Source organism: Mus musculus, chromosome 9 (assembly GCF_000001635.26).
Source record: "Mus musculus strain C57BL/6J chromosome 9, GRCm38.p6 C57BL/6J".
In the NCBI taxonomy this organism is placed as follows: domain Eukaryota; kingdom Metazoa; phylum Chordata; class Mammalia; order Rodentia; family Muridae; genus Mus; species Mus musculus.
Window position 1 is genome coordinate 44,768,578 of NC_000075.6, and position 25,070 is coordinate 44,793,647.

Consider the following 25,070-nt stretch of genomic DNA (forward strand, 5'->3'; position numbering starts at 1 on the left):
GAAAACAGGTGTAAAGAAACAGATGCAAAGGCCACTATTTGTTTGCAATGACTAAACCAGGGATATCTGTGAAATTAGAAAGCTTATAAGTGATTTATCGGAGTTCCAGAAGACTAGGACATAGCGGCTAGTGCATTATGTTTGGAATGTAAGTGCCATGGAATTACCCAGAGGCAGATATCCTGAAAGCCACTGAACTGTACGGTTTATCTTCAATATGTAATTATTTTATTTTTAAATCCTATGTGTGTTCAGACATGTGCCTGCGAATGCAGGCGCTGCCTGATATGGGTGCTGGGAATCGAACTGGGGCTTTTTGAAACAGCAACGGATACTCTTGACTGCTGAACCCCCTCTCCAGTCCTGAACTGTATACTTCAAAGGGCTGGGGTTTTTTGTTTGTTTGTTTGTTTGTTTGTTTTAGGGTCCTGAGAGATAGCTCAGCAGTTAAAATCCTATATTGCTCTTGCAGATTTGGTTTTCTCCTGCCTCAAAAAAGAAAGAAAAGAAAATGTATGTTCACAAGTGTCCTTGGTCAGGCGCGCCTTAGAGGCTGTATAACAGAAGTAAAAACAAACGAGGAATCAGCGCGACCTGTGCTTAAATTCTTTTCAGTACTCAAGGCCTTAGTCGTTAGTTAACTCACTACACCTCTCTAAGCCTGTTATTACTCTTTAAACTGGTGGGAGCACATACTTCATAAATTTATAGAGTTAGATAATAGAAAATAAATTAGACTGTATAAGCTAAGTGTTCCACCACAGTAACTGCTCAACAATTTATACTTGTTATTATGGACATAGCATCACAAAGATAAAACCAAAAATAGCAATTCTACTCAAAACATATTTTTGAGGCAGTTTTACTTCCTATACCTGCCTGACCTAGAACTCACTATGTAGATGAGGCTGGTCACGAACACACAGAGGTCTGTCTGCCTTTACATCCTTAGTGTTAAGATTAGAGGCAATTCTCTTTTTAACTTGAAGCAGCACAAAAGAGGTGTGTGCTAGTTAGTAGCCCCAAAATAGAAAACCTTGTGTCCACCAACTGACAAGTGGATAAAGAAAATACTGTATACACCCCAACGAAGCGTTGAGGTGAGCCATCTGCAACAGCTTGGGTGAAACTGGAGAAATTCTGTACATTAAAAAGGAAAAGAAAGGTCTCCCCGGAGAGGGTTAGTCTGTGTAATCCTGGCTGTCTTGGAATTTGCTCTATAAACCAGGCTGGCATTGAACTTAGAGATCTACATGCCTCTGCCTCCCAAGTGCTGAGATTAAAGGCATGTGCCACATACCCATCAGGGACAAAAGCCAGCTCTGGTGACACATGTTTGATCTCAGCACTTGGGAGGCAGAGGCAGGAAACTCGAGTTTAAAGTCTGGGCTGAAGAGATAGACTTAGGGATTTACAAGGACCCTCTGCTGTTCCAGAGGACTAAGGTTCAATTTCTAACACCTACGTGGCAGCTCACAACCATCTATAATTCCGATTCCAAGAGATCGGACACCCTCTTTGTGACTCTGAGGGTACCAGGCTTGTAGATGATGCATAAACATACTTGCAGGTAAAATACCCATACATATAAAAGTAAATAAAATCTTTTTATAAAACTATTTATTTATTTTAGGTATGTAAGTACACTATCATTGTCTTCAGACATGCCAGAGAGAGCATCAGATCCCATTTACAGATGGTTGTATTCTTATCTGCTGAGTCATCTCTCCAGCCCCAATATTTTTTAGGAATTAGAAAAACACTAACAGAAAATAAAATAAAAATTAGCCGGGCAGTGGTGGTGCACGACTTTAATCCCAGCACTTGGGAGGCAGAGGCAGGCGGATTTCTGAGTTCGAGGCCAGCCTGGTCTACAGAGTGAGTTCCAGGACAGCCAGGGCTACACAGAGAAACCCTGTCTCAAAAAAACAAAACAAAACAAAACAAAAAAAAAAGAAAAGAAAAAAGAAAGAAAGGGCTGGAGAGATAGTTCAGTGATTAAGAGTATTAACTGCTCTTCTAGAGAACCTAGGTTCAATTTCCAACATCCACATGTCAGCTCACAGCTGTCTTTAACTCCTGTTCCAGGGACTCTGACAGCCTCATATAGACATACATGCAAGCAGGACACAAATATACATAAAATAAAAATAAAATTTAAAAAAGGAAGAAATATGTTCTGGTGTTCTGTTGCATAGAAAAGTTGACTATTAAGGACAAAATATAGTTTAGTATATATTTTATAAAAAAAAAAAAAACCTAGAAGGAAGAACCCTGATTTTTTTCCCCACAAAATAATGAGAACTGTTGGCAGCACACATGTGAAACAGCAGCACTTGAGAGGCAAAAGCAGGATACTATGAGTTTGAGGCCAAGTCCATATAGTGAGATGCAGGCCACAAGCATCATGAGCCCTTGTGTCAAGTAAGAAAAGGAAAAGTTGAAGGGCTGGAGAGATGGCTCAGCCGTTAAAAATACTGTCTATTCTTCCAGAAGTCCTGAGTTCAATTCCCAGCATCCACATGCTGGCTCACAACCATCTATAAGATCATACATCAAGTTGTTTGGTTTTTTTTTTTTAAAGATTTATTTATTTATTATATGTAAGTACACTGTAGCTGTCTTCAGACACACCAGAAGAGGGCGTCAGATCTTGTTACGGATGGTTGTGAGCCACCATGTGGTTGCTGGGACTTGAACACTGGACCTTTGGAAGAGCAGTCAGGTACTCTTACCCACTGAGCCATCTCACCAGCCCCAAGTTGTTTGTTTTAAAAGGTTGAGAATCTAGAAATGCTAGGACTTGAATATTTTGTAATGTACACATGTATAGAAACAACACAAAATGCCCCATAACTCTGTACAATTTTTAGGTATCGATTTTCTTTTTTAAAGAAGCACGTATGAGTCTCTCATTTTTCTTTTTCTGAGTTGGGATTGTAGGTCTGAACACTATAGGTTAGTGCCCTGCTGCATGTACATCTGCAGGCCAGAAGAGGGCATCAAATCCCTCTCATAGAGGGTTGTGAGCGACGATGTGGGTGCTGGGAATTGAACTCAGGACCTCTGCAAGAATAGACAGTGTGCTTTTCTTTTTTTTTTCTTTTTTTCTTTTATTATTTTGGGGGGTGGTGTGGCCTCCAGATAGGGTTTCTTTGTGTATAACCATGACTTTCCTGGAACTCGCTTTGTAGATGAGACTGGCCTAGAATTCAGAGATCCGTCTGCCTTTCCCTCCTCAGTGCTGGGATTAAAGGCATGTGCCACTGAAAGACCCACAACATGAGGACTCCCCCACGTTCTGACTCAGGAGAGGCGACACCCCAAAATCACCAACGAGAAAACGGTCTTGTTGCAAATTGCAAGAGGATTTTTATTCAAGAGTGCTCTCGGGCCCACGGTCATACACCACGCAGGGGTAGAGGACTGTGGCGCCCCGAGTAGCTGAGTAAGGGGGTATTTAAAGGAGAAAAACCACAACTCAAGGAGGTGGGAAGGGCGTTGTTGGAAAATACCAAAAATACCAGGTAAGAGTCACAAGGAAGTACAAAGTCACAGGTGTCACAAGGAATACCTGGTAATTGTTAACTCTCAAGACAGTTTCTAAGAGCCCCTAACAATAGCACATTTGCATTGCAGCTTCCGGTAATGGTCAGGGTGACTTTCTTTGAATGAATACTCCTTGAACTCAGGAAGTGGGTGGGTGGAGGAATGTCACTATCTGTTTTATGATTAGCATACCTTGGAGCACTGAGTTTACTACTCTTTCACCACCACGCCCAGCTGTGTTATTTTTTATTTTATTTTATTATTATTATTTTTTATCAATTTTGAAACTGGACCTCAATAGCCCAGGCTGGCCTCAAATTTACCAAGTTACTTACTGAGTCTGATCTTGAACTTCTAATCCTTCTACCTCCACCTCCAAAGCGCTAGGATAGCAGTTATGCACCAGCTTGCCTGACTCATAGTTTTCTTTAGCAAGTAAAAACACAGGACACAGATAAATCCTAATCTCAGATGAAGGAAGAGAAAGTATGCTCCTGTGACATAGGGTATCGCGAGGAAAAGGGCTATCGCGCCACAGAGATGCTATAAAAGGGCTTTTAAACATGCTTGGACTTTTCCTTGAAGAGTGTCTAAACTGTGGATTAGGCCTATCTAGGAGAGACTGTAGGCCAAATGAGCCTTGTCTTTGAGATGACAGTTTCTAGTTGGAGAAAAGAAATCCACTAGCCTGGCCTTCCACCTTTGGCCACTAGATGTCACAACCGACTCAGTTGCGGAAACCATAGATAAGCGGGCTGCTAGACCGCCTAGTGCCCGGGGCCGCTCTATCCCAGCGCCGCGTCTCTGCTTCCGCCACCACCGGCCGCAGCAGAGGGGCGGGGTGGCGGCGCAGTGGCGGGGCACGTCTCGCGATCGTTCCTTCAGACTCTCGCTTTGTTTTGATTTATTTATCTTTTTCCCTAACGACTGACAACAGGCGGCTTGTTGCACTTAGGGATCCTTGAAGTGGCTGGGCCTGAGAGTGAGACCCCAGTCCTCGGCTGGGGTTCTTTCCAAATAGAAGAAACGGATCCAGAGGGGCTACAGGTAATTGGTGCTCCCGCCAGCGTTCTTTGCTCTCTGCGCCCCACCAACTGCCCTGGATCCTTGACTCTCCGAGAACCCGGTGGGATCCTATCTTCAAAACGGGCGGAAGTAGAGGTGATGCTCTGAGGATTAGTGGATGGGGCCGAGGCTGGAATTTGCCTTCTCTCAGGACCATCCTGTCCCATCCCCATACCCTCCACCTCTGGCAGAAGCCTCAACAGCTGTGCGAAAACTGACCAAACCTGAGACGGACGGCCGGCCGCAGTCTGGCTGTGCATGCTGTGCTTCCCTGCCTGCATCTTATGTAGAGCTTTTGGGTTGCTGCTGGGAAGGGTTGGATACCGTTTTCCACTGCACTTCTCTTGGCACCCAGCCAATGCTAGCTAAATAATGCTCTTGGGTCAGGAAACTTTCCTTTGGGGGAAAGCTTGGATCGGGGTGAATGCATCTCTGCACCGAGGCTGGATGTATATCCCATGATAGGAGCTATGTAATCGTATTTCCTTTTGCTTAGACCAAAATTGTTGAGAACCAGACATACGATGAGCGTCTAGAGATTAACGACTCGGAAGAGGTTGCCAGTATTAGCACTCCAACCCCAGGACAGCAAGGTAAGAGAAGATGAGAGACAAAAAAAAGGGAGGTGATTTTCAAACAAGTGGCGCAGATAGGATTCAGGTTGTATTCAGCAAGCTCTTAGCAAGTGTTGACCTCCTGCTTTAACTTGGCGCTGATTTTGCTTTCTCACTAGTTGAGGGAGAAACCAGTCCATCAGATTTTGGGATCTTTGAGTGCAAACTTATCCCCTGTCATTTTTAACTCGCTGTTACTGCTAGTAGATTCTGGCACAGGTTCGCTGTGTTTTGGGTTTTTTTAATTTTTTAATTTAATTTAATTTAAATTTAATTTAATTTAATTTTTAAATTACTATTTTAGAAATGTTTATGTGTATGTATGTTATTTGCTTGCATGTTTTTCTGTGAACCACCTGCCTGCCTGGTGCCCTCAGAGACCAGAAGAGGATGTTGTCAGATCTCCTTGAACTGGAGTTACACATGGTAATGAGCTGCTCTAGTGTGGGTGCTGGGAACTGAACCCTGGGTCCTCTGGAAGATCAGCCAGTGCTCTCAATCGTTGAGCCATCTCTCCAGCCTGGCTCACTGTGCTTTTGTTTCTAACAATTCATTAAGATGCTTCATCACTTGCCCTTAACTTGCCATCCCAGCTTTAATCGAAACAGAGTTTTATCAGAAGACTTGATGCCATTCATTTATTCACCTAACCTTTTTTTCTTTCTTTCTTTCTTTTTTTTTTTTTGTTTTTTTTGTTTTTTTGAGACAGGGTTCCTCTGCATAGCCCTGGCTGTCCTGGAACTCACTTTGTAGACCAGGCTGGTCTCGAACTCAGAAATCCGCCTGCCTCTGCCTCCCAAGTGCTGGGGTTAATGGCGTGCGCCACCACGCCCAGCCCTCACCTAACCTTTTTTGGTTTTGTTTTGTTTTTCTTTTTTTGAGACAGGGTTTCTCTGTATAGTCCTGGCTGCCCTGTAATTCATTCTAGACAAGGCTGGTCTCCAACTCAGAGATGTGCCTGCCTCTGCCTCCCCATTGCTGAGAGTGAAGGTGTGCACCAGTATTCTCAGCTCACCTAACATGTTTGAATGCTTGCTATGTGCCATGTTAGCACAACAGCAAACAAAAGACACATCCCTGCCAACCTGACACTTGGAATCTTAGAAGAAAGATGGCCGGTGACTAGACAGTCTTCATGAAGAATGTCATGTGTGCAGGATGGAGGCAAATGGTTTACTGCTATGAAGCATAATGGTGGTGGGTGGGGATCGATTTGTGGCCAGGGAAGACTCAAGAGGAAAGACCAGTGCCTGGTGAGAGGGCAGTGTGTTATGGTCTGATCAGAAGGGAGGCGAGAGGCTTATCAAGCAGAAGTCCAGAGGCTGTTGCTGTCACATGGAGAATTTATTGGAGGGTTCTCAGGTGAGATTGGGGTGGTGAGTGAAAGTACTGTGGCAGTGGCTGGGTTGCCATGGTAATGGCTTGGACTGTGGCACGGATAGAGACATGGCACAGATACAGCATAGATTGCCCTTACAGAATCATTAAGGCTTGCTCCTGCGTTAGATTTGAGTCCTCAGTTGGGGATGACTGTTGTTTACTGTGGTAAAATACACATGGTGTAGAATGCTATTTTAGCACTTCAAGTGTAAGGTTAAATGGCTTTGAGGACATTTACATTTTGTGATAACCGTCACCACTGGCTTAGTTATTTCTCTATTGCTGTGATAAGACACCTTGGCCAAGGCAAGTTATAGGAGAAAGTTTATCTGGGGCTTACAGTTTCAGGGGATTAGAATCCACGGTAGCTGAGAAAAATCATGGCAGCAGGAACAGCTGAGAGTTTATATCTTTAGACAACAACCATGAAGCGTAGAGAGCTGAATGGGAACGGCATGGGGTTTTGAAACCTCAAAGCCCGTCTCCAGTGATACAGCTTCTCCAACAAGACCACACTCCCCTAACCTTTCCCAAACAGCTCTACCAACTGCTGACCAAACGTTCAAACATATGAGCTTCCGGGTTTGTTCTCATTTAAAACACTACTAGAACTTCCTCATCATTAAACAGTAACTACTGCCAGGCATGGTGGTACATGACTTTAATCCCAGCACTTGGGAGGCAGAGACAACTGGATCTCTATGAGTTTGAGGTCAACCTGATCTGCATAGTGAGTTCCAAGACAGCCAGGGCTACATAGTGAGACTCTGCCTCAGAAACAGACAGACAAACAAGGAAACAAAAGATTTCTTGACCAGCACTAGGGAGGCAGAGGCAGGCGGATTTCTGAGTTTGAGGCCAGCCTGGTCTACAAAGTGAGTTCCAGGACAGCCAGGGCTACACAGAGAAACCCTGTCTCAAAAAACCAAAAAAAAAAAAAAAAAAAGAGAGAGATTTCTTGATTCTTTCCTTCCTTCCAGTCCCTATTAACCACTACTTTGCTTCTGTGAATTTGCCTATTGGTGGCATTTCCTAGGTGTGATGGTTTTGTATATGCTTGGCCTAGGGAGTGGACCTATTTGAAGGTGTGGCCTTGTTGGAGTGGGTGTGTCATTGTGGGCGTGGCTTTAAGATCCTACTCCTAGGTACCTGGAAGTTAGTATTCTCTTAGCAGCCTTCAGATGAAGATGTAGAACTTTCAGCTCCTCCTGCACCATGCCTGCTTGATGCTGCCATGTTCCTGCCTTGATTGGTAATGCACTGAACCTCTGAACCTGTAAGCCAGCCCCAATTAAATGTTGTCCTTTATTAGACCTGCCTTGGTCATGGTGTCTGTTCACAGCAGTAAAACCCTAAGACACTAGGTAAAATCATAATGTCCTTTTGTGGCTAGCTTGTGTCCCATATACATGTTTCAAGGTTTGCTTATGCTATAGCATGTATCATAATTTTTTCAATTTTATGGCTGAATAATAAATAGTCTATTGTATGGATACACAATGTTTTTAAGTCTCTCATCTCATGGACACTGGTGTTGTTTTTGCCTGTAGCAATTATGAACAATGCTGCTGTGTCTGGTGGTGAAGAAGTGTCTGTCTGAATTCTCATTTTTAGTACTTTTGAATACATACTTTATTTCCCAAAATTACAGCCGGATGCTCCATGAATCTCCATGCCGTCCTTGCACAGGCTGTTTTAATCTCTGCATCATTCCAGATTTTAGTGTTTGTGCTGTGGAAGTTAGCATGTTGAGTACTGAACCACTAGGTGTTTTTCCTCCAACATGTTAGGGTTTTATTTATTTACATGAAAATAGGATTTTATTCTGTGAAGCCCGGACTAACCTGACATTCACTGTGCAGCTCAGGCTGGCCTTGGATTTAAAATACTTTTGCCTCAGTTTCCTGAGTGCTGTAAGCTACCATGTCCAGGGACTTAACAAGTTTATGCTCTTGTCAGCTGTGGACTTGTTTTTGGCTGGGTAATTTATTAAGTCAAAAAATGTTCAGTTTGCATCTGACATTTTCATGCTGGTTAATCTTACATCCAGTTATACTTTTGATTTCAGAATGTTATTACTCCTACAGATTCTCTTAATGCTCTTATGCCCTGATGCAAATTCAAAGTCACAGCTAGCTGCTACTTGCCAGGCTCTAAGCCACTCCTTTCCAGGTGGGCTTTGCCACTCAGTCCTGTCACTGACCCCATTTAGAGGAGAAAATACTGATGCTCAGAGAGGGGAAGTCACCTCAAGCCCTCCTCCCATTAGCCCAGCAGCTGTGGCTTCTCTGTTCACACCCTTTACCCCTGCTTCAGTTCCAGCTCTGTTCTCACAGTTGCAGCTAGTCAGTTAGTGGAGCTTCTAGTCCAGGGCTACGCAGAGGCGTGCTTATAACAGCGTCTTGAGTTGACACAGCGATGACTAGAATTCAGTATCCTAGCTCTCCCCTCATGCTTTATTTTTTTTTACTTTATTTTATTTTATTTTTTTTTTATTTTTTTTTTTTTTTTGGTTTTTCGAGACAGGGTTTCTCTGTATAGCCCTGGCTGTCCTGGAACTCACTCTGTAGACCAGGGTGGCCTCGAACTCAGAAATCCGCCTGCCTCTGCCTCCCGAGTGCTGGGATTAAAGGCGTGCGCCACCACGCCCGGCGGGCTTTATTTTATTTTTATTTTATTTTTGAGACAGGGTCTTACCATGTAGCCCAAGTCTTGAGTTTATAGGTCCATCTGCCTCTGCCTCCCTAGTGGTAGAACTAAAACATGCTTGCTTCATGTGTGTGTAGTAAAAGGTTACCATTTGTAACCTTGTATTTTTCCACTCGTCCACTTTGTTCCCAGAAATAACAACTCTGAGATTTATATATAAATAAAAGCTTAGGCCAATAGCTTTGGCTCTATTCCCTGACTAGCTCATATCTTAATCACCTGTTTATTTTATTCTAAGTCCTGCCACATAGCTGGTTACCCGGTCCTCAGTTTCATACGACTGCCTTTTGTTTCTGGGGTAAAATCTTCTGCACCTGACTAGTTTCCCAGAATTCCTCTGTCTCTGCCAGATGTCTCCCCTTCTAATCTTGCCTCAGCTCATTGGCCAAGGCTTAAGAAATAAAAAATGACAGGTAAATGTTTCTACACATTGCACAATAGATTCCCTCTACATGTGTGTCTCTGTGAGTTCAAGGCCAGCTTGGTCTACAAAGTGAATTCCATTATAGCCAGGGCTACATAAAGAAACCCTGCCTTGAAAAACTGGGGGGAGAAAAAAGGAAAACCAAAAATAAGTAAATTAAATAAAAATAAAAAGGTGCAAACATATTTGTTTTTTTTAAACAATAATTTAAACATCAACTAATGAAAAGATTCTTCCTCTAAGGCCCTCCTTTTTCTGCCGCTCTTCCCAACAAGACGATGGCTGATAACAGCAGTGACGAGTACGAGGAGGACAATAAGGTGCGTGCGCTGTGACCCTCAGCTTCCGCTGACCCGGCTCTGGGTGTGGTCAGTGTGAGAAGGCTCTGAGTCCGCAGGAACCTCTAGTGCCTGAGTACCTTTGGGCTCCTGTAGGAAAGTCAAGAGTAGAGTCTTGAGATGATGGCATCTTCAGGAATGAAGCCTGCTGTTGTTATTTTCTGTCAGATGCTAGCTATCAAAGCTAGAATGTCACATTCACTAGCGAGCCCGTCCCTGACACAGACTGTCATTAATGCTGGCTCTTAGTGAGGAGCTTCATCTAAAATGTAACAGTGCTGTAGACTTTATTGATTATGAGAATCAACTAGGATGTTTGCTCTTAAAAATAAGATGCCTTGGGCTGGAGAGATGGCTCCATGACTAAGAGCAACTGCTTGCTCTTCTAGAGGACCTGGGTTCAATTCCCAGCCCACAAATGACAGCTCACACTGTAACTCCAGTTCCAGGGAATCTAATGCTGTCTCTGGCCTCTCTGGACACCGGGCACCAAGGCTGTGCATTAACACACATGCAGGCAAAACATCCATACACATACAATAAAAGAGTAAAACACAGTAATATAGATTCCTAGTTCCCTCCCAAAGTCTCAAAGGTCCTATCTCAGAACTTATATTTTTGATAAGCAGTCTTAGAAATTCATATACTAAGCAAGTGTTTAGAATTACAAAACCAGGCAGGGTTTTGTTCCTAGCACTTGCAGTGATGCCAATATTTTGTGACTTTAATGTCTTTTCTCTTTTCTTTTTCTCTCTTTTTCTTTTCTTCTCTTCTCTTCTCTTCTCTTCTCTTCTCTTCTCTTTCCTTTCCTTCTCTTTTCTTTCTTCCTTCCTTTCTTCCTTTCTTTCTTTCTTTCTTTCTTTCCTTTTTATATATATTTCTGTGTGGATTTTTTTGATTTTTGTTTTCCAAAACAGGATTTCTCTGTGTAATAGCTCTGGCTGTCCTGAAACTCACTTTGTGGACCAGGTTGGCCTTGAACTCATAGAGATCCACATACTTCTGTCTCCCAAGTGCTGGGATTTTTTTTTAAAGATTTATTTATTTATTTATTTATTATATATAAGTACACTGTAGCTGTCTTTAGACACACCAGAAGCAGGCATCAAATCTCATTACAGATGGTTATGAGCCACCATATGGTTATTGGGAACTGAACTCATGACCTCTGGAAGAGCATTCAGTGCTCTTAACCACTGAGCCATCTCTCTAACCCCCAAGTACTGGGATTAAAGGTGAACACCACCACTGCCTGGCTCGACAGCCAATATTTTTGTTTTTGAGACAGGACTCTATAAAACTCTGGCTGTCCTGGAACTCACTATGTAGACTAGGCTGGCCTCAAACTTACTTAGAGAAACCTATTCCATCTGCCTCTGCCTCCTGAGTGCTAAAATTAAAGGCATGTACCACCATGCCAGCCTGACAGTCAGTATTCTTAAAAGTTGCCTGTTGCCAAAACTGCCTGGGCTGACAAGATGGTTCAGTAGGTAAGGGTGCTCACACCAAGTCTGACCACCTAAATTTGATCTCTGTGACTCCCATCCTGGAAGGAAGGGGAGTTAGAACAAGTTGTTTCTGCTTTCCATACACATGCATGTGCCCACCCTCCTCCCATAAATACATAAAAATATAATAAAAACTGCTTCCTATGTGACCAAGGATAAGTTCTTATCAATTATACCAGTATATCAATAAAGTATATTAAATAAACTCTACATTTGTGTGGTTAGAAATAGAATAGATATTAGAAGTCATAATATACTTTTATTCATTATTAGAGGAAAATATGACCAAAACCAGGTCTTTTTTGGGAGTTCACATCACTAAGACTGGCTTTAAATTCCTGATCTTCCTACTTCTACCTCTCTAGAGTCCAGGGATTACAGGTATGGGCTACCAGTTTATGTGACAGTTGGAATTGAACCCAGGGCTTCTTCCCTACTAACCCTCAGAAACAGATGCTGGGAAGTGAACGCAAGACCTCTGGAAAAGCAGCCAGTGCTTTTAACTGCTGAGCCATTTCTCCAGCCCCTAAAAGCTACTGTAAAAAGAGGCCAGTTGTCCACCTGTCATGACCTAATGGAGGGCATGCCACAGGCTGTGAGCACAGAGGCAAAGATAAGGACCCTGTCTCAACTGTCTCTGCAAGTGCAGACACCTCCAGGCCCTCTCTCACGGACCTGAGAGGGTAGAATGGAGCATGGCCAGCCAGAAACTCAAACATAGGCTATAATGTCAAGAACAAAGGGTTCTCTTATCCTGAGCTAGAATATATAGTCATTTTCACTCACAGGGAAGGGGTCTGTGGACAAACCAGATACACGATGAAGGGGGTATTGCTGAGCAAGCATATGAAGCCCCTACTCTCCAGAGCTGCTGCTGTGAATCCAGGCTCAGGGCTGATTGTGGACTTTATTCCGCTAATCTTTTCATCACCTTACTCTAAGTATTCTTTTTTTTTAAAGATTTATTTATTTAATGTATATGAATACACTGTAGCTGTCTTCAGGCACATCACAATAGGGCATTGGATTTCATTACATATGGTTGTGAGCCACCATGTGGCTGCTGGGAATTGAACTCAGGACCTCTGGAAGAGCAGTCCTAGTACTCTTAACCCCTGAGCCATCTCTCCAGCCCAGCATTCTTGCAATCTTTGAGTCTCTACAGTCTTTGAGTACTATGAGCTTATAAAGTTTGTCTTCCCCACTTCATCTATTTTTACTCCCCAATAGTCTTGAGTTGTTACCTCTTTCCAATATTCATTTATTTAATATTTAATTTTTAAAATTGTGTGTGTATCTTTGCACATGAGTGCAGGTGCCCATGGAGAGATGAGATCCCCTGAGCTGGAGTTATAGCTGGGAGGTTGTCAGCTACCTGATGGGGGTTTTGGAGCCAAATTCTAGTCTTCTGTAAGAACAGTTTGTGCTCATAGCCACTGAGCTATCTCCAGCCCTCTATGATTTATTTTACTCTTAGTTATGTATAAATGGGGACATGTGGTTATGTGAATGTGAGTACAGGTGCCCTCAGAGTCCAGAGGGTCCCCTGGAATGGAGTTCCAGGCAGTTGTAAGCCACTGGACATGGATGCTGGGTGTTCTTAACTGATGAGCCATTTCTCTAGCCCCACCACTGTTTTCTAAATTTTAGAGAGTGAGGCTTTTGCACAAAGTTTATGCGTAGCTTCCAAGATCAAGTAATACGTTCTTAAGCATAAGATGGATAGAATTTGTACCATTTCTAGTAGGCAACTATGGTTGAAGAACATGGAGGTCTGCTTAGAAGGAGAAGGTTCTCAGGACTCTGGGGACAGGGCTCCCTTTCTGGTGACTTGGTGGCAGGCAGTGTCTGTGGGCACTATGAGAGCAGTGCAGAGTCAGGCATAGGAACTGAATTGTTCTTTATGTAACCTCTTCCCATCCCCTTCCCTGCCAGGAGAAGAAGAAGCCCTCCCAGCTGACACCGCAGCAGGGCTTCAGTGAGAACGATGATGATGACGACGATGACTCCTCTGAGACGGATTCCGATGACGACGATGACGATGAGGAGCATGGAGCACCTCTGGAAGGGTAGGATGACCCTGTGCCAAGGGAACATCCTTCAGGATGCAGTGGAAGGGGCATGTCTGGGAGTAGATCGTAGCATCCGTTGATGCCCGCTACTTAGGGTTTCCCTCCTATCTCAGGAGCGCGGCACTGTGAGCTTTTGTTCTTTTCTGGCTCCACTGCCTCGTCTGTCCTGTGATGTCACTTCAACTATCTGAGACACTTGTGGACCTGGCAAATCACAAACCTAAAACATTGCCTCTGCCTTTCAAGGAGCCCCTGGTTCGGGAAAGAGGAAGTGTGCTTGTACATAGGCCAAAGCATTTCTATCTAGTGGGGCAAACTGCATCCACGCAAGCGTTTCCAGTTTAGGCTGAGGTCCTTCCTGGACAGGAGAGAAAAGCTTCAGGGCCTCACATCAAGGCCGGGTTCTTGGTGACACTAAAAAAACAACAACAACAACAGATCTTACTCTGTTGCAGCCCCACTGACACAGTGAGTCATAATTCATTTCTGTAGGTTATAATCAGCATGCATTCTGAAGACCATCATCCATTTACACTGGGGTATAGCTTGCTCAGTGGTCATGTGTTTGCCTGGATATGTGAGGCCGCAGGTTGTATGTATGTACTTAGGATTGCACCCTTGCACACAATCATACATATAAAATAAAAATCTTTTAAAAAATGTATAAAATAGATTTAGTGATGTTGGACATGGTGACACAGACCCGTAATCCCAACACTCAGGAGGCTGAAGCCAGGGTATTGAAAGCCTGTAGCCAGCATGAGCTATATAAGACCCTGTCCCAAAAAAACCCAAGGGTTGGGTCAGATGGCCTAGAGGGCAAAGGCACCTGCCTCCAAGCTTGAGAACATGAGTTCATTCCTTGGGACCCCTATGGTGGAAGGAGAGAACCGATTCCCTCAAGTGGGCTCTGACCTTTGTATACATATTTATTCTCTCATACACTGTATCTTCCTCTCACCTCCATGTGCATTCTCTGGCATGTGCACTTACACACACGTGTACATATATCACATTTATTCACACATGTGCGCATACATACTCAAAGATTTTTAAAAGTTGTGGGGCCTGGAGAGATGGTTTAGCAGTTAAGAGCACTGGCTGCTCTTACAGAAGACCTGGGTTCAATTCCCAGCACCCATATGACCACTCAAAATTGTCTATCTAATCCCAGGGGACCTGACATACTCTTCTGGCTTCCTTGGGTACAAGGTACAAATGTAATGCAGAGTCACACTTGTAGGCAAAACAGCCATACATGTTTTTTTTAAAAGCGCATGGGTTTCCTGCAGCTTTCTCCTTTAGTTAAGAGGTAATTGACAGCTAACTATAATCATTGTCAAAGCTGCCTTGTAGGCTACCAGGAAGGTAGTATGTGGCAGGGACAGAAGGCAGGCTGGAGGTCACGTCCCTATTAGTCAGATCACACATGGACTACAGGCCTGCTGCCTGTGCTCCCGAGGGCCACCCTGACCTGCACGTCTTCTTCCCCAGGGCGTATGATCCTGCCGACTACGAGCATCTGCCAGTCTCGGCCGAGATCAAGGAGCTCTTTGAGTACATCAGCCGGTAAGCATGAGAGCCGTCTGTCCACACCTCGCCTGCCGTGCCCGGGCCTTTACACTCTCGAGTCTGAAGCAGCACCAAGCTCCTTTGGGGCTTTTTAGCCCAGTCAAATGACATTTTCTGACTGCTTCCATTTTCCCTCAACTGCCCCTGGCAGGTACACACCTCAGTTGATCGATCTGGACCACAAACTGAAACCTTTCATTCCTGATTTTATCCCAGCTGTTGGGGATATCGATGCATTTTTAAAGGTACAGATGGTGCATCCTAAAAAATGTGTCCCCTGGGGTTGGTTCCAGTTCCTCTATTCTAATCGTTCCTCTAGTTTCTCTAATGAGCATTCACTGCCTTAATAGTGCTCATTGCATTGGAGTTCCTCCAGATTCCACTCAGTGTGTTATGTGATACAGTATTCTGTGCTTGTCTCCTACCTAACCGTGAAGTTAGTCCCATGTCTGTGCTTCATATATCATGTGAGTTCATTCTCAGTAGGGCTTAGTCCAGTGATCTTAGCCTTTCTCTGAACCAGGTGCCACGTCCCGATGGAAAGCCTGACCACCTTGGCCTCTTGGTGTTAGATGAACCATCGACAAAGCAGTCGGACCCTACCGTGCTTTCGCTGTGGTTAACAGAGAATTCCAAGCAGCATAATATTACGGTGAGCCGCTGGTTTAAAGGAGGGCCTAGGTCAGAGGCTGCACTGCCATCTTGTATTCAGTTGATCACTGCCTGTTAAAGGGGGTGTAGCTTCAGACCAGCCCGGGTTTTTAGTGATGGCTTTATTGAGATACAGTTTACATACTGTGAGAGTCACATATGTGTCCTTTTTTTTTTAAGATTATGTGTATAGGAGTTTTGCTTGCATGCATGTCTGTGTATCATCACATGGATGGCCCATGGAAGCCAAAAGTGAGCTGCCATGTTGGTACTAGGAACTGAACCTGGGTCCTCTATAAGAGCAGCCAGTGCTTGCTCTTAGCCTCTAAGCCATCTCTCGAGGCCTGAGTCACCCTTTTAAATTAGACAGTTCACTGGCTTTCAGACGTTCATGGCGTTGTAGTATCACCTTTTCTCTTCAGTTAGCACAGTAGTCAGGGTCAAAGCCATACTTTTCCATGCTAGCTAAATGCCCTAGCACTGAGCTGAGCCCCAGCCCTGCATCACTCCAGAAAGAAGCCCTATAGATAGCGTACTCTCCTCTTAATTGCAGTGGCCTTCATTCCTCCTCGTGACTATGCAACACTCCATCTGTGTATAAGCCACAGTGCATTTGGTCCCACCAGTTGTTCCCACTCTTGTTAATGATGTCACTGGAACATTCAAGTCTAAGTCTGTGTGGCTTGTGTGTGATTTCTCTTGGATGTATGTGGAGGGAAGGGTCACATTGCCATTTAGTTGCTCTGGCTAGCATTTTGAAGAACTGCCAAAATGTTTTTTTGAATTGGTAGCAGCTTTTCCGGCAATGAATAAGAATGTAAACTTCACCAAATCCTTACTTCACACTTGGTGATTGGCCTTTTAAATTCTGGTCATTTAAAGCAAATAGGAAATGGCATCTCACTGTGGTCAGCATTCCTTGATACCACACATCCTTCCCATGGCTACACCAGGTTTTTTATGTTTTCTTTATTTTTGAGACAAGATGTCAGGTAGCCTAGGCTAGCCTTAATCTTGATCTTCCTGCCTCTACCTCCCAAGTACTAGGATTTAGATGGCAGGTGTACATCAATGCCTAATTAACAACTCTCTTTCTTCCTCTTCCCTTCCTCCCTCTCTCCCCTCCTTCTCTCCCCTCCTTCTCTCCCCTCCGTCTCTCCCTTCCTTTCTTTGTCTTTTCTTTTTTCTGTTTTTTTGAGCTAAGGTCTGTCTGTGTAGCCCTGGCTTGCCTGGACCGCACTATAGACCAGGGTGACTTCAAACTCACTGAAATCTACCTACCTCTCCTTCCAAGTGCTGAGAAAACCCAACAAATAGCACTTCACCAATTAATTGTTTTAAATTACTGTCCTAGTCTGCTTTCTCTTGCTGTGATAAACATCATGACCAAATCAGCTCGAGGAGGGGAGGGTTAACTTGGCTCACACCTCCCATGTCACAGCCACCCAGTGAAAGAAGCCACGGCAGGGACCGTAAGGCAGGAACTGAAGCAGAGCCATGGAAGAGTGCTGCTTGCTGGCTGGTCTTCCTGTCTTGCTCAGCCTGCTTTCTTCCACAACCAAGACTACCTGCTTAAGGGTGGCATGGCCCACAGTGTGCTAGGGGCTATGAATCATCAACCAAGGAAATGCCCACAAACTTGCCCGCAGGGCAGTTTATGGAGGCAGTTCCTCAGCTGTAGCCCCACCTCTCAGATGACGTCAGTTTGCATCAACTTGACATAGAACAATAACACACACACACACAGAAGCCCCAAACAACCAACAGTTGTTTGTTATTAGTTGATTTGGGTTTCATTGTAATGTTCTAATCATTGTTCTCCTTATTTTTATAGCAACATATGAAAGTAAAGAGCCTGGAGGATGCAGAGAAGAATCCCAAAGCCATTGACACCTGGATTGAGAGCATCTCTGAGTTACACCGTTCCAAGCCCCCTGCAACTGTGCACTACACCAGGTGACGATAACTACAGGCCACTATGTAGTCTTGGCTGACCTCCTGCCTCTCTGCCTCCTCCATGACAATACCTGGCAGAGAACGACTTCACCATTGTAGTTTATAGTAAGTGTCACCATTGGTGACCCTTTGCTTTTGAGGAAAGGTCAAAACCTGGGGTAAACTGGATCAACCTGAGGTCCTTAAAAAAAAATGTACATTTACATCGTAATTCATGTAACATAGGAAAGTTGGCAGCTGCTGCAGATTGCAGGTGCAAAGATGAGAGCTCTCTGCTATGGTTACTGAGCCAGCTGCTCCAAACCATGCCCTGAGAAATTTGGTTTTCCAGTCTAGGGTCTCTCCCAGGTGAGGACCTGGTTTAGAAGTGGCTAATGTCATTGCTCAATGAGTCTGCTTCATATTTTCTTCTCCACTTTTAGGCCCATGCCCGACATTGACACTCTGATGCAGGAGTGGTCCCCGGAATTTGAAGAGCTCCTGGGAAAGGTGAGGGGGAAGGAGTAGGAGTAATACGGCATCCGTCCAGGGCCCAGGGTTCCTCTTCCTGTTAGCACTCTGACTTTTTAACGGAACCGGAACTCATGAGAGAGAGAGATGCGTATCAGAAAGCTTGATCACTTTGCCAACTGAACGTACTATATAACCAGCACTAGGTGGTAAACAGCATCCTGCCAGCCTTCCAGAAACCTCCTTCTCTCCCCCGCCACGGTGACCATTGTCCTGTTTTTTATTTTCTCTAGCTCTAAACAGCTCTTCCCCCTGCCCATCCTCAGGAGCGGAGACTGAACCAGGACCTCACATGTGGTAGACAAGTGCTCTACCATCGAGCTAGTTAGAGAGTCAGCCCTCTGCGCACACTCTGTGTCCTCCTCTTCTCCACGTGACGAGCTCCACCCGTCTTGTTCCGTGTCTTCTCACCCATTTCCATAAGTAAATTGTGCACCGTGCTATGGGCTGTGTGTAGGAGACAGTTAGTTATCTGATGAGCATCTGGATGGTCCCCAGCTTTCATGTGCCTCAGTGATGCCGCTGGGACATTGTACCTAGCAGTGTGCACAGACCTTATTGCTTTAGATGCTGCTTTGTCTAGAGATGTTTATGTTCATCTAAGAAATTGACGTCTCATTTTTAAAGATATTTAAATTTAAATTTTATCTATCCAGTCTTTTTCTTTTTTTTTTTGTCTGCCTGTCTGTCTTTTGTCTGTCTAAGAACCACGGCTTTCCTGGAGGTCAGTCAGGCTCCTGCGTGCTAGGCAGGCTCCTTACCAGCTGAGCTGCATCCTTTGTCCTCTAGTAAGAGAAAACATTTTGAGACCCCTCTTCATTTTTCTTTTAGAGACAGGCTCTCACTGAGTATCCTAAACTGGAACTGACTATATAGCCCAGGTTGGCCTCCAACCATGGCAATCCTCCTGCTTCAGTCTCCTGAGTGATGGGATTACAGGATGAGCCACCACACCCAAGTAAAACCAGATTTTTTGCCTCCTTTTCTTCAGTACCATACAAACTAATAGCTTTCATTATGATGCGTTCACGTATACTTACTTGCTCTCATCACCTCCCTATTTGTAACCTATGTCCCTTCCACTTTCATAGCATGGGTATTGTCATCTTTCTCACTCTCCCTTAAGGCCTTGTTTTTCCCTTCTCAAGGCCCCTTTCTTGTTTCTTAGCCTCTTCCAACACTTATCCCTCATAAATACATATATAAAAATATTAACAGCTAGAGACCGAATGTGGGCGATCATACTGCTATTTGTCTTTCCGTTTTTGTCTTTATAGCTACGTGAAATTCCGTTGTCTATAGGTGTCCATTTTCATTATCCATTCATTTGTTGGTGGACATGTAGACAGAATCCATTGCTTGCTATTGTGACTAGAGCATCAATAGACATGGCTGAGTGAGCGTCTCTGGGGCAGGCATCCTTTGTGTGTGTGCCCAGCAGCGGTAGAGCTGAGACATGTACGGACATTCTACGTTTAGGTTTTAGAGAAGCCTCCATACTGAATCCTAACACAGCGCTTAGCAGTTTACATTCTCTTTTTGTTTGTTTGTTTGTTTGTTTGTTTGTTGAGACAGGGTTTCTCTGTGTAGCCCTGGGTGTCCTGGAGCTCACTTTGTAGACCAGGCTGGCCTCGAACTCAGAAATCTGCCTGCCTCTGCCTCCCAAGTGCTGGGACTAAAGGCGTGCGCTACCACGCCCGGTAGTTTACATTCTCATCAGCTGTGAAGAAGGCTTCTCTTTCCCTCACCCAGTGGTTGTCCTCTGTTTCCTCGACACTGGCCGCCCTGACTTGTGTGAGATCGAAGTGGAGTAACTTTGCTTTCCTTAGCCATTGATGAGATGAATTTGGGTTCATTTTTGTGAGAATGAGAAGTGTGGACCTAACGTCTTTTTTTTTTCCCCCAGTGTTTCGAGACAGGGTTTCTCTGTGTCGCCCTCCTTCCTAGTATCATTCTTTATAGGTGGATTTGGTTTTGCCAGTTCTATTTACTGCACGGCTTCCTTTCCAGGGCCAGGTGCACTTCCTGTCCCTTTTGGTCTGCACTGTTTTGTGTGGCAGTACTGTGCTTGCTTTGTCACTGTGGCTCTGTAGTATAGTTTGCGGTAAGGTAACTTGACACCTCTGGCTGTGTTTTTTGACTACTTTGACTGTGGTCCTTGAATTCACAAACGAATTTTAGAAGTGTCTGTCCTGCTTGTGTGAAGAATGCTATTGGAATTTTGGTGGGGATCGCATTGCATCTGTATACTTTGTCCAGTAGTGCAGCCATTTCCCCAGGATTAATTAGAATTGTGAGGTGAGCACAGACATTGCCGTGGTGTACATGTGTAGCGCAAAGGAAACTTTGTGGAGCTGGTTTCTCCTTCCACCTCTGGGGATTGAACTCAGGGTACAAGGCTTGCAAGGCCACTGGCAGCAATATATATTCTTAATGGTTGAGCCATCTTCCCAGACCCTTTGTTTATTTGTTTGTTTGTGACAGTCTCTCAATGTAGCCCCAGATGGTCTGAAACTTACTATGTAGACCAGGCTATCCTGGAACTCATAGAGATCTATCTACGAGTTCTAGTTCCCATGTGCTGGGATTCAAGGGCCTATGTTGAGCCTTTTGACTGTGGGCCATCCTATGTTTCCACCAGGTGAGTCTGCCCACTGTCGAGATCGATTGCAGCCTGGCTGAGTACATTGACATGATCTGTGGTAAGCGCCTTTCCCAGCCCCGCCTCTGGCATCTGTGTTCTAGGCCTTTGGAAGGGCTTCCTGTTCCCTACACAGTAGTGTCTTGGTTTGCAGTCTTCACTGGAAGCCAGCTGTGCCGTTTACAGCCTCTAGTGTGGCGTTGGGGCTGAGTATCAAACCTCAAAGTAATATGTCCCACTTGGGAGGGGCTGGCATCCACAACAGAAGGGCCCTAGGGCCAGAGCTTGTTGGTTTTCATCCCTGCACGCGCTTGTCTGTTGCAGCGATCCTGGACATTCCTTTCTATAAGAGCCGGATTCAGTCTCTCCACCTGCTCTTTTCCCTCTACTCAGAGTTCAAGAACTCCCAGGTGAGACAAGAGGCGTGCTCACCGCAGCGGCCCTGGGCCCTGCTGGGGTTGTCCTCACCTGGGCAGCAGAGGAGGCTGGGGCGGGGAGGTGAGAAGCTGGCCTTCAGATGGAGCTCAGTGAGGACCCACACATGCAAACAAGCAGCTTCGGGAGTGCCAGCAGGAAGGAAATAGAACACGGCTTTGTGTTTGAAGGAGATGGGCGCATTGCTGACCCTTCCAAAGGGAAAACTAAAGTGTGAGCCTGGAAGCCTGGAGTCAAGGAGAGAGATTAAGTGGTTGTTTTGTTTGGAGACATGTCTAACTGTGGTCCAAGTTGACTTGGAACTCATAGTGTAGCCCAGCCTAGCTTTAGATTCACAGTGATCCTCCTGCCTCAGTCTCCCAACTGTGGAGTGACAGGCCTGTGCCAGCACACTCAGTTTAACTTAAAGGGATTTTAAAGTGGTTTTCTTTGTTAAAATGCAGCAGCCAGCATATTGCAAACATGTCCTCTCCTTTCTTGCAGCATTTTAAAGCTCTTGCTGAAGGCAAAAAAGTATTCACCCCTCCACCCAACTCTGCCTCCCAGGCTGGGGATGCGGAGACACTGACTTTCATCTGAGCCTCCTCCTGGGACTGTGCTTCAAAGTTAGATGAAGATGTGGTCTCTGTTGGCAGCTTAATGTCTCCCTGCTCCACAGCTGGGCTCTGTCAACATGAACCCTGCTGCCTTGTCCTCGAGGGCAGGGCACACCTTGTTTACACCTGCCTCCCGTTGCCATTCCAGAGGAAGGATGTAGCCACTCTGCTGTGGGCCTCTGAGTTGGAAGAACTGGGACTCTGAGAGCCCCAGGACACAGGTTGGGGACAGAGCTTCCAGAGACACACAGACTGCTCTGTCAGGTTGTGATGGAATACATACTGGTTTTCACCCATGGCTTCTGGCTCATTAGTGTCCCATTGCCCTGATGCTCTCTAGAGTGAGTAGGGTCGGGTTGGGGCCTTACAGCAGGCCTGCCTGTGCCTCTGAGAATCATGTCCTTCTATTTGACCTTCTGCCCTTCTTTCACCTCCCTTTCTCCCCAAGCAGCCCACAACCCCGAATCTTTCCCCAAGGCAATCATGGACATCTGCTCCTACAATCTTACATTCTTTTATTTTACTTTTGTTTGTGTTGTGAGGCAGCATCTCCTGTAGCCCAGCTTGGCTTCGAACTATCTGTGCAGGCTGGTCTTGAAGGCCTGATCTTCCCGCCTCCACCTCTACCTCCCAGGTACCAGGCCTTCAGGTATATTCAGCAAACCCAGTTTATTCTTAAATTTGTTGACCTATCTGGATAATAGACCAAGACCCTCATTTAGATGGGCACTTGCCCCTTACCAGCAAGGAAGCAAACTGAGTAATTTCCAGACCTCACTTGGCATCCCACCCAAACCACAGCATTAGATCAGACCATTTTTGCCCAGTCACATGCCAGCATAGTGGTCCAGGTTTCAGCTGTTCCTTCGTGTGATGTCTCCATGGAAACTCAAAAGGTCAGGCCTTGGAGAGTTTTCAGACAGTCAGATACAGGGAGGTTCCCAAAAGGTGGCATGCATCTTACACATCTTTGTGAATTTTAAAATAATTGTATTTGTTTTAGACTGGTTCTCTGTACAGCCGAGAGTGGTCTACAGTTCACTATGAAGCTCAGGCGTTACGAGTTCATTATCACCTTTTGCTTCTGGGTACTAGGATTACAGGCCTGAGCCACCGTGCCCACTGTTCACCCCTTCACCTGCATCCTTTGACCATCTTTCATGAAAAATTGAGAAAAGTGTTTCTCTAGGTTCTGCAATATGTTGAACTCCGAGGAGCGGGTTGTGGGGACGCCTGACTAACCACTGGTGGTTGAGAGGCACAGGCAAGAGCGTGTGGCTCCAGGGAGCACGGCTGTGGCAGTGTTTGGAGGAGCTGCTTAAGCGGGGTGGAAGTGGAGGAGAGATTCAGGAGCAATTTGGAGTGGTATCAACTGGTTCCCAGCCAGGAAACCTGAAACCGTTCTAGAGTTTTGTTGGGTTTTTGTCGCTGTCTTCAGACACACCAGAAGAGAGCATCGGATCCCATTGCAGATGGTTGTGAGCCACTATGTGGTTGCTGGGAATTGAACTCAGGACCTCTGGAAGAGCAGCCAGTGCTCTGAACTGCTGAGCCATCTCTCCTGCCCCATTCTGGATGTTTTTAACAAAGGACATTTAACACAACAATTTGGTGACAAAAGTATGGGGAAGGAACTGACAAGATGGCACAGCAGGTAAAGGTGCTTGTCACAAAGCTTGGCCACCTGAGTTCAATCCCTGGGACTCACATGGTGGAAGGAGAAAACTACTAAAACTTGTGTTCTGTAAGCCACGTGCACTTGCATGAGCATGCACACACACATACACATGCGGGCACACACACAGTGGTGCATGGTAGTTTAAAGGTTGGTATCTAGGAGGTGGCTGTGGCCAGATGATGCTGAGGGCAGAGGAGGGTTGCAGAGCCTCACCTACCACTGCAGGGACTTTGAGCAAAGTGGTTGCTTCCTCTCACCTCCTCACCTCCCATGACAGACAAAAATGCAGACCAGGAATCAGAACCCAGCAGCACAAGAATGAGGAATTTTCCTTTGTCCACGTGGAAGCTCTCAGCCCCACCCTTGGAATTTTTATGGGGACCTCATTGCACAGGCTTGATTGACTCCAGGACAAATACGTAGAAATAAAACCAGACCCAAAGACTGTGATCCAAAGACCCAAAGATTGCTAAGATGCTGGGGGCAGAGGGTGGGGTGGGGTGGGGCTGGGGGACACCCAGCAAGGCCTGTGTTTGGTCCTTCAGTATTCCCTCCTCTGTGAGAGACCCGCTAAGAGAACCAAGGATGACGCTGAGATATTTTAGGCTTAAGCAACTGAATGGGTAACCGAGCCATGTACTGACAGGGAGAAAGTGGTGTCACAATGGATTGCAGGGAAGGCTCCACTGTCAGCCTGACCAACACACACACAGACTGTTCATGAGCCTTACAAACTCAAACCAGCTGTGATCACGTCAGGCTTGGGGCTGTGTTGCTGCCTCATTCTGACACTAGGCCAGGCTCTCTGCTTTCTCACCATTAGCGTTAGAGTTTGCCTTATGGGGAGTGGAAGTGTGCAGTGATCGCTCAGATGCTCCGTCAGGGCTCCAGGGAACAGACCGCTGTAGCTACCGCTCTTATGGTCACTACTAGTCCACATTAGACTAACAGATACTGAACTGCTGCTCCCGGCGGGTACTCAGGTGCCTGCTGTGTGATCGAAAACATTTAATACAGAAAAGACTGGCATGGTCCCTACACAAGGATAATGTGATGTGGAAATTCATGAAGGGGTCCATAAAACTTTTTTTTTTCTGTTTGAATCTGAATCTGTTGTATTTTGTACAGGGCATTATCCTCTTGCTACTTTGTGAATAAATCTGCTTAAAATGTCAAAAAAAAGAAAAAAGAAAAGAAAGAAGGAAAGAAAAAAGAAAGAGAGGAAGAGGAGGAGGAGGAGGAAAGGCTAGTGTTTATGCACTGGCAAAGCACTTGTGTGGCACACACCAGGCCCTGCAGAGGACGTGGGGTTCATTTAACGCATACTTGGAAAACACGGTGGTAGTACATGGCCTATAATCCCAGCACTCGA

General features: G+C 45.3%; 1 protein-coding gene across 4 annotated transcripts; it reads left to right on the top strand.

Moving 5' to 3' along the window:
• Positions 1-1,878: 1,878 nt before the first annotated feature.
• Positions 1,879-24,137, top strand: Ift46 (intraflagellar transport 46). Of its 4 annotated transcripts, XM_006510671.4 has the most exons (13): positions 1,879-4,596; positions 5,111-5,207; positions 5,606-5,654; positions 9,985-10,061; positions 13,523-13,656; positions 15,154-15,228; positions 15,383-15,476; positions 15,755-15,883; positions 17,717-17,838; positions 18,261-18,327; positions 20,990-21,050; positions 21,314-21,399; positions 21,908-22,319. In XM_006510671.4, exons 4-13 carry the CDS (start codon positions 10,020-10,022, stop codon positions 22,001-22,003), a joined length of 906 nt encoding a protein of 301 aa, XP_006510734.1. In that variant the 5' UTR covers positions 1,879-4,596; positions 5,111-5,207; positions 5,606-5,654; positions 9,985-10,019; the 3' UTR covers positions 22,004-22,319. The 4 variants fall into 4 exon arrangements, 3 of the variants coding, with proteins under 3 accessions (XP_006510734.1, XP_006510735.1, NP_076320.2); XR_001779069.2 differs by lacking the exon at positions 5,606-5,654 and having other exon boundaries at positions 17,717-17,943; NM_023831.3 differs by lacking the exon at positions 5,606-5,654 and having other exon boundaries at positions 4,432-4,596; positions 21,908-24,137.
• Positions 24,138-25,070: the final 933 nt, after the last annotated feature.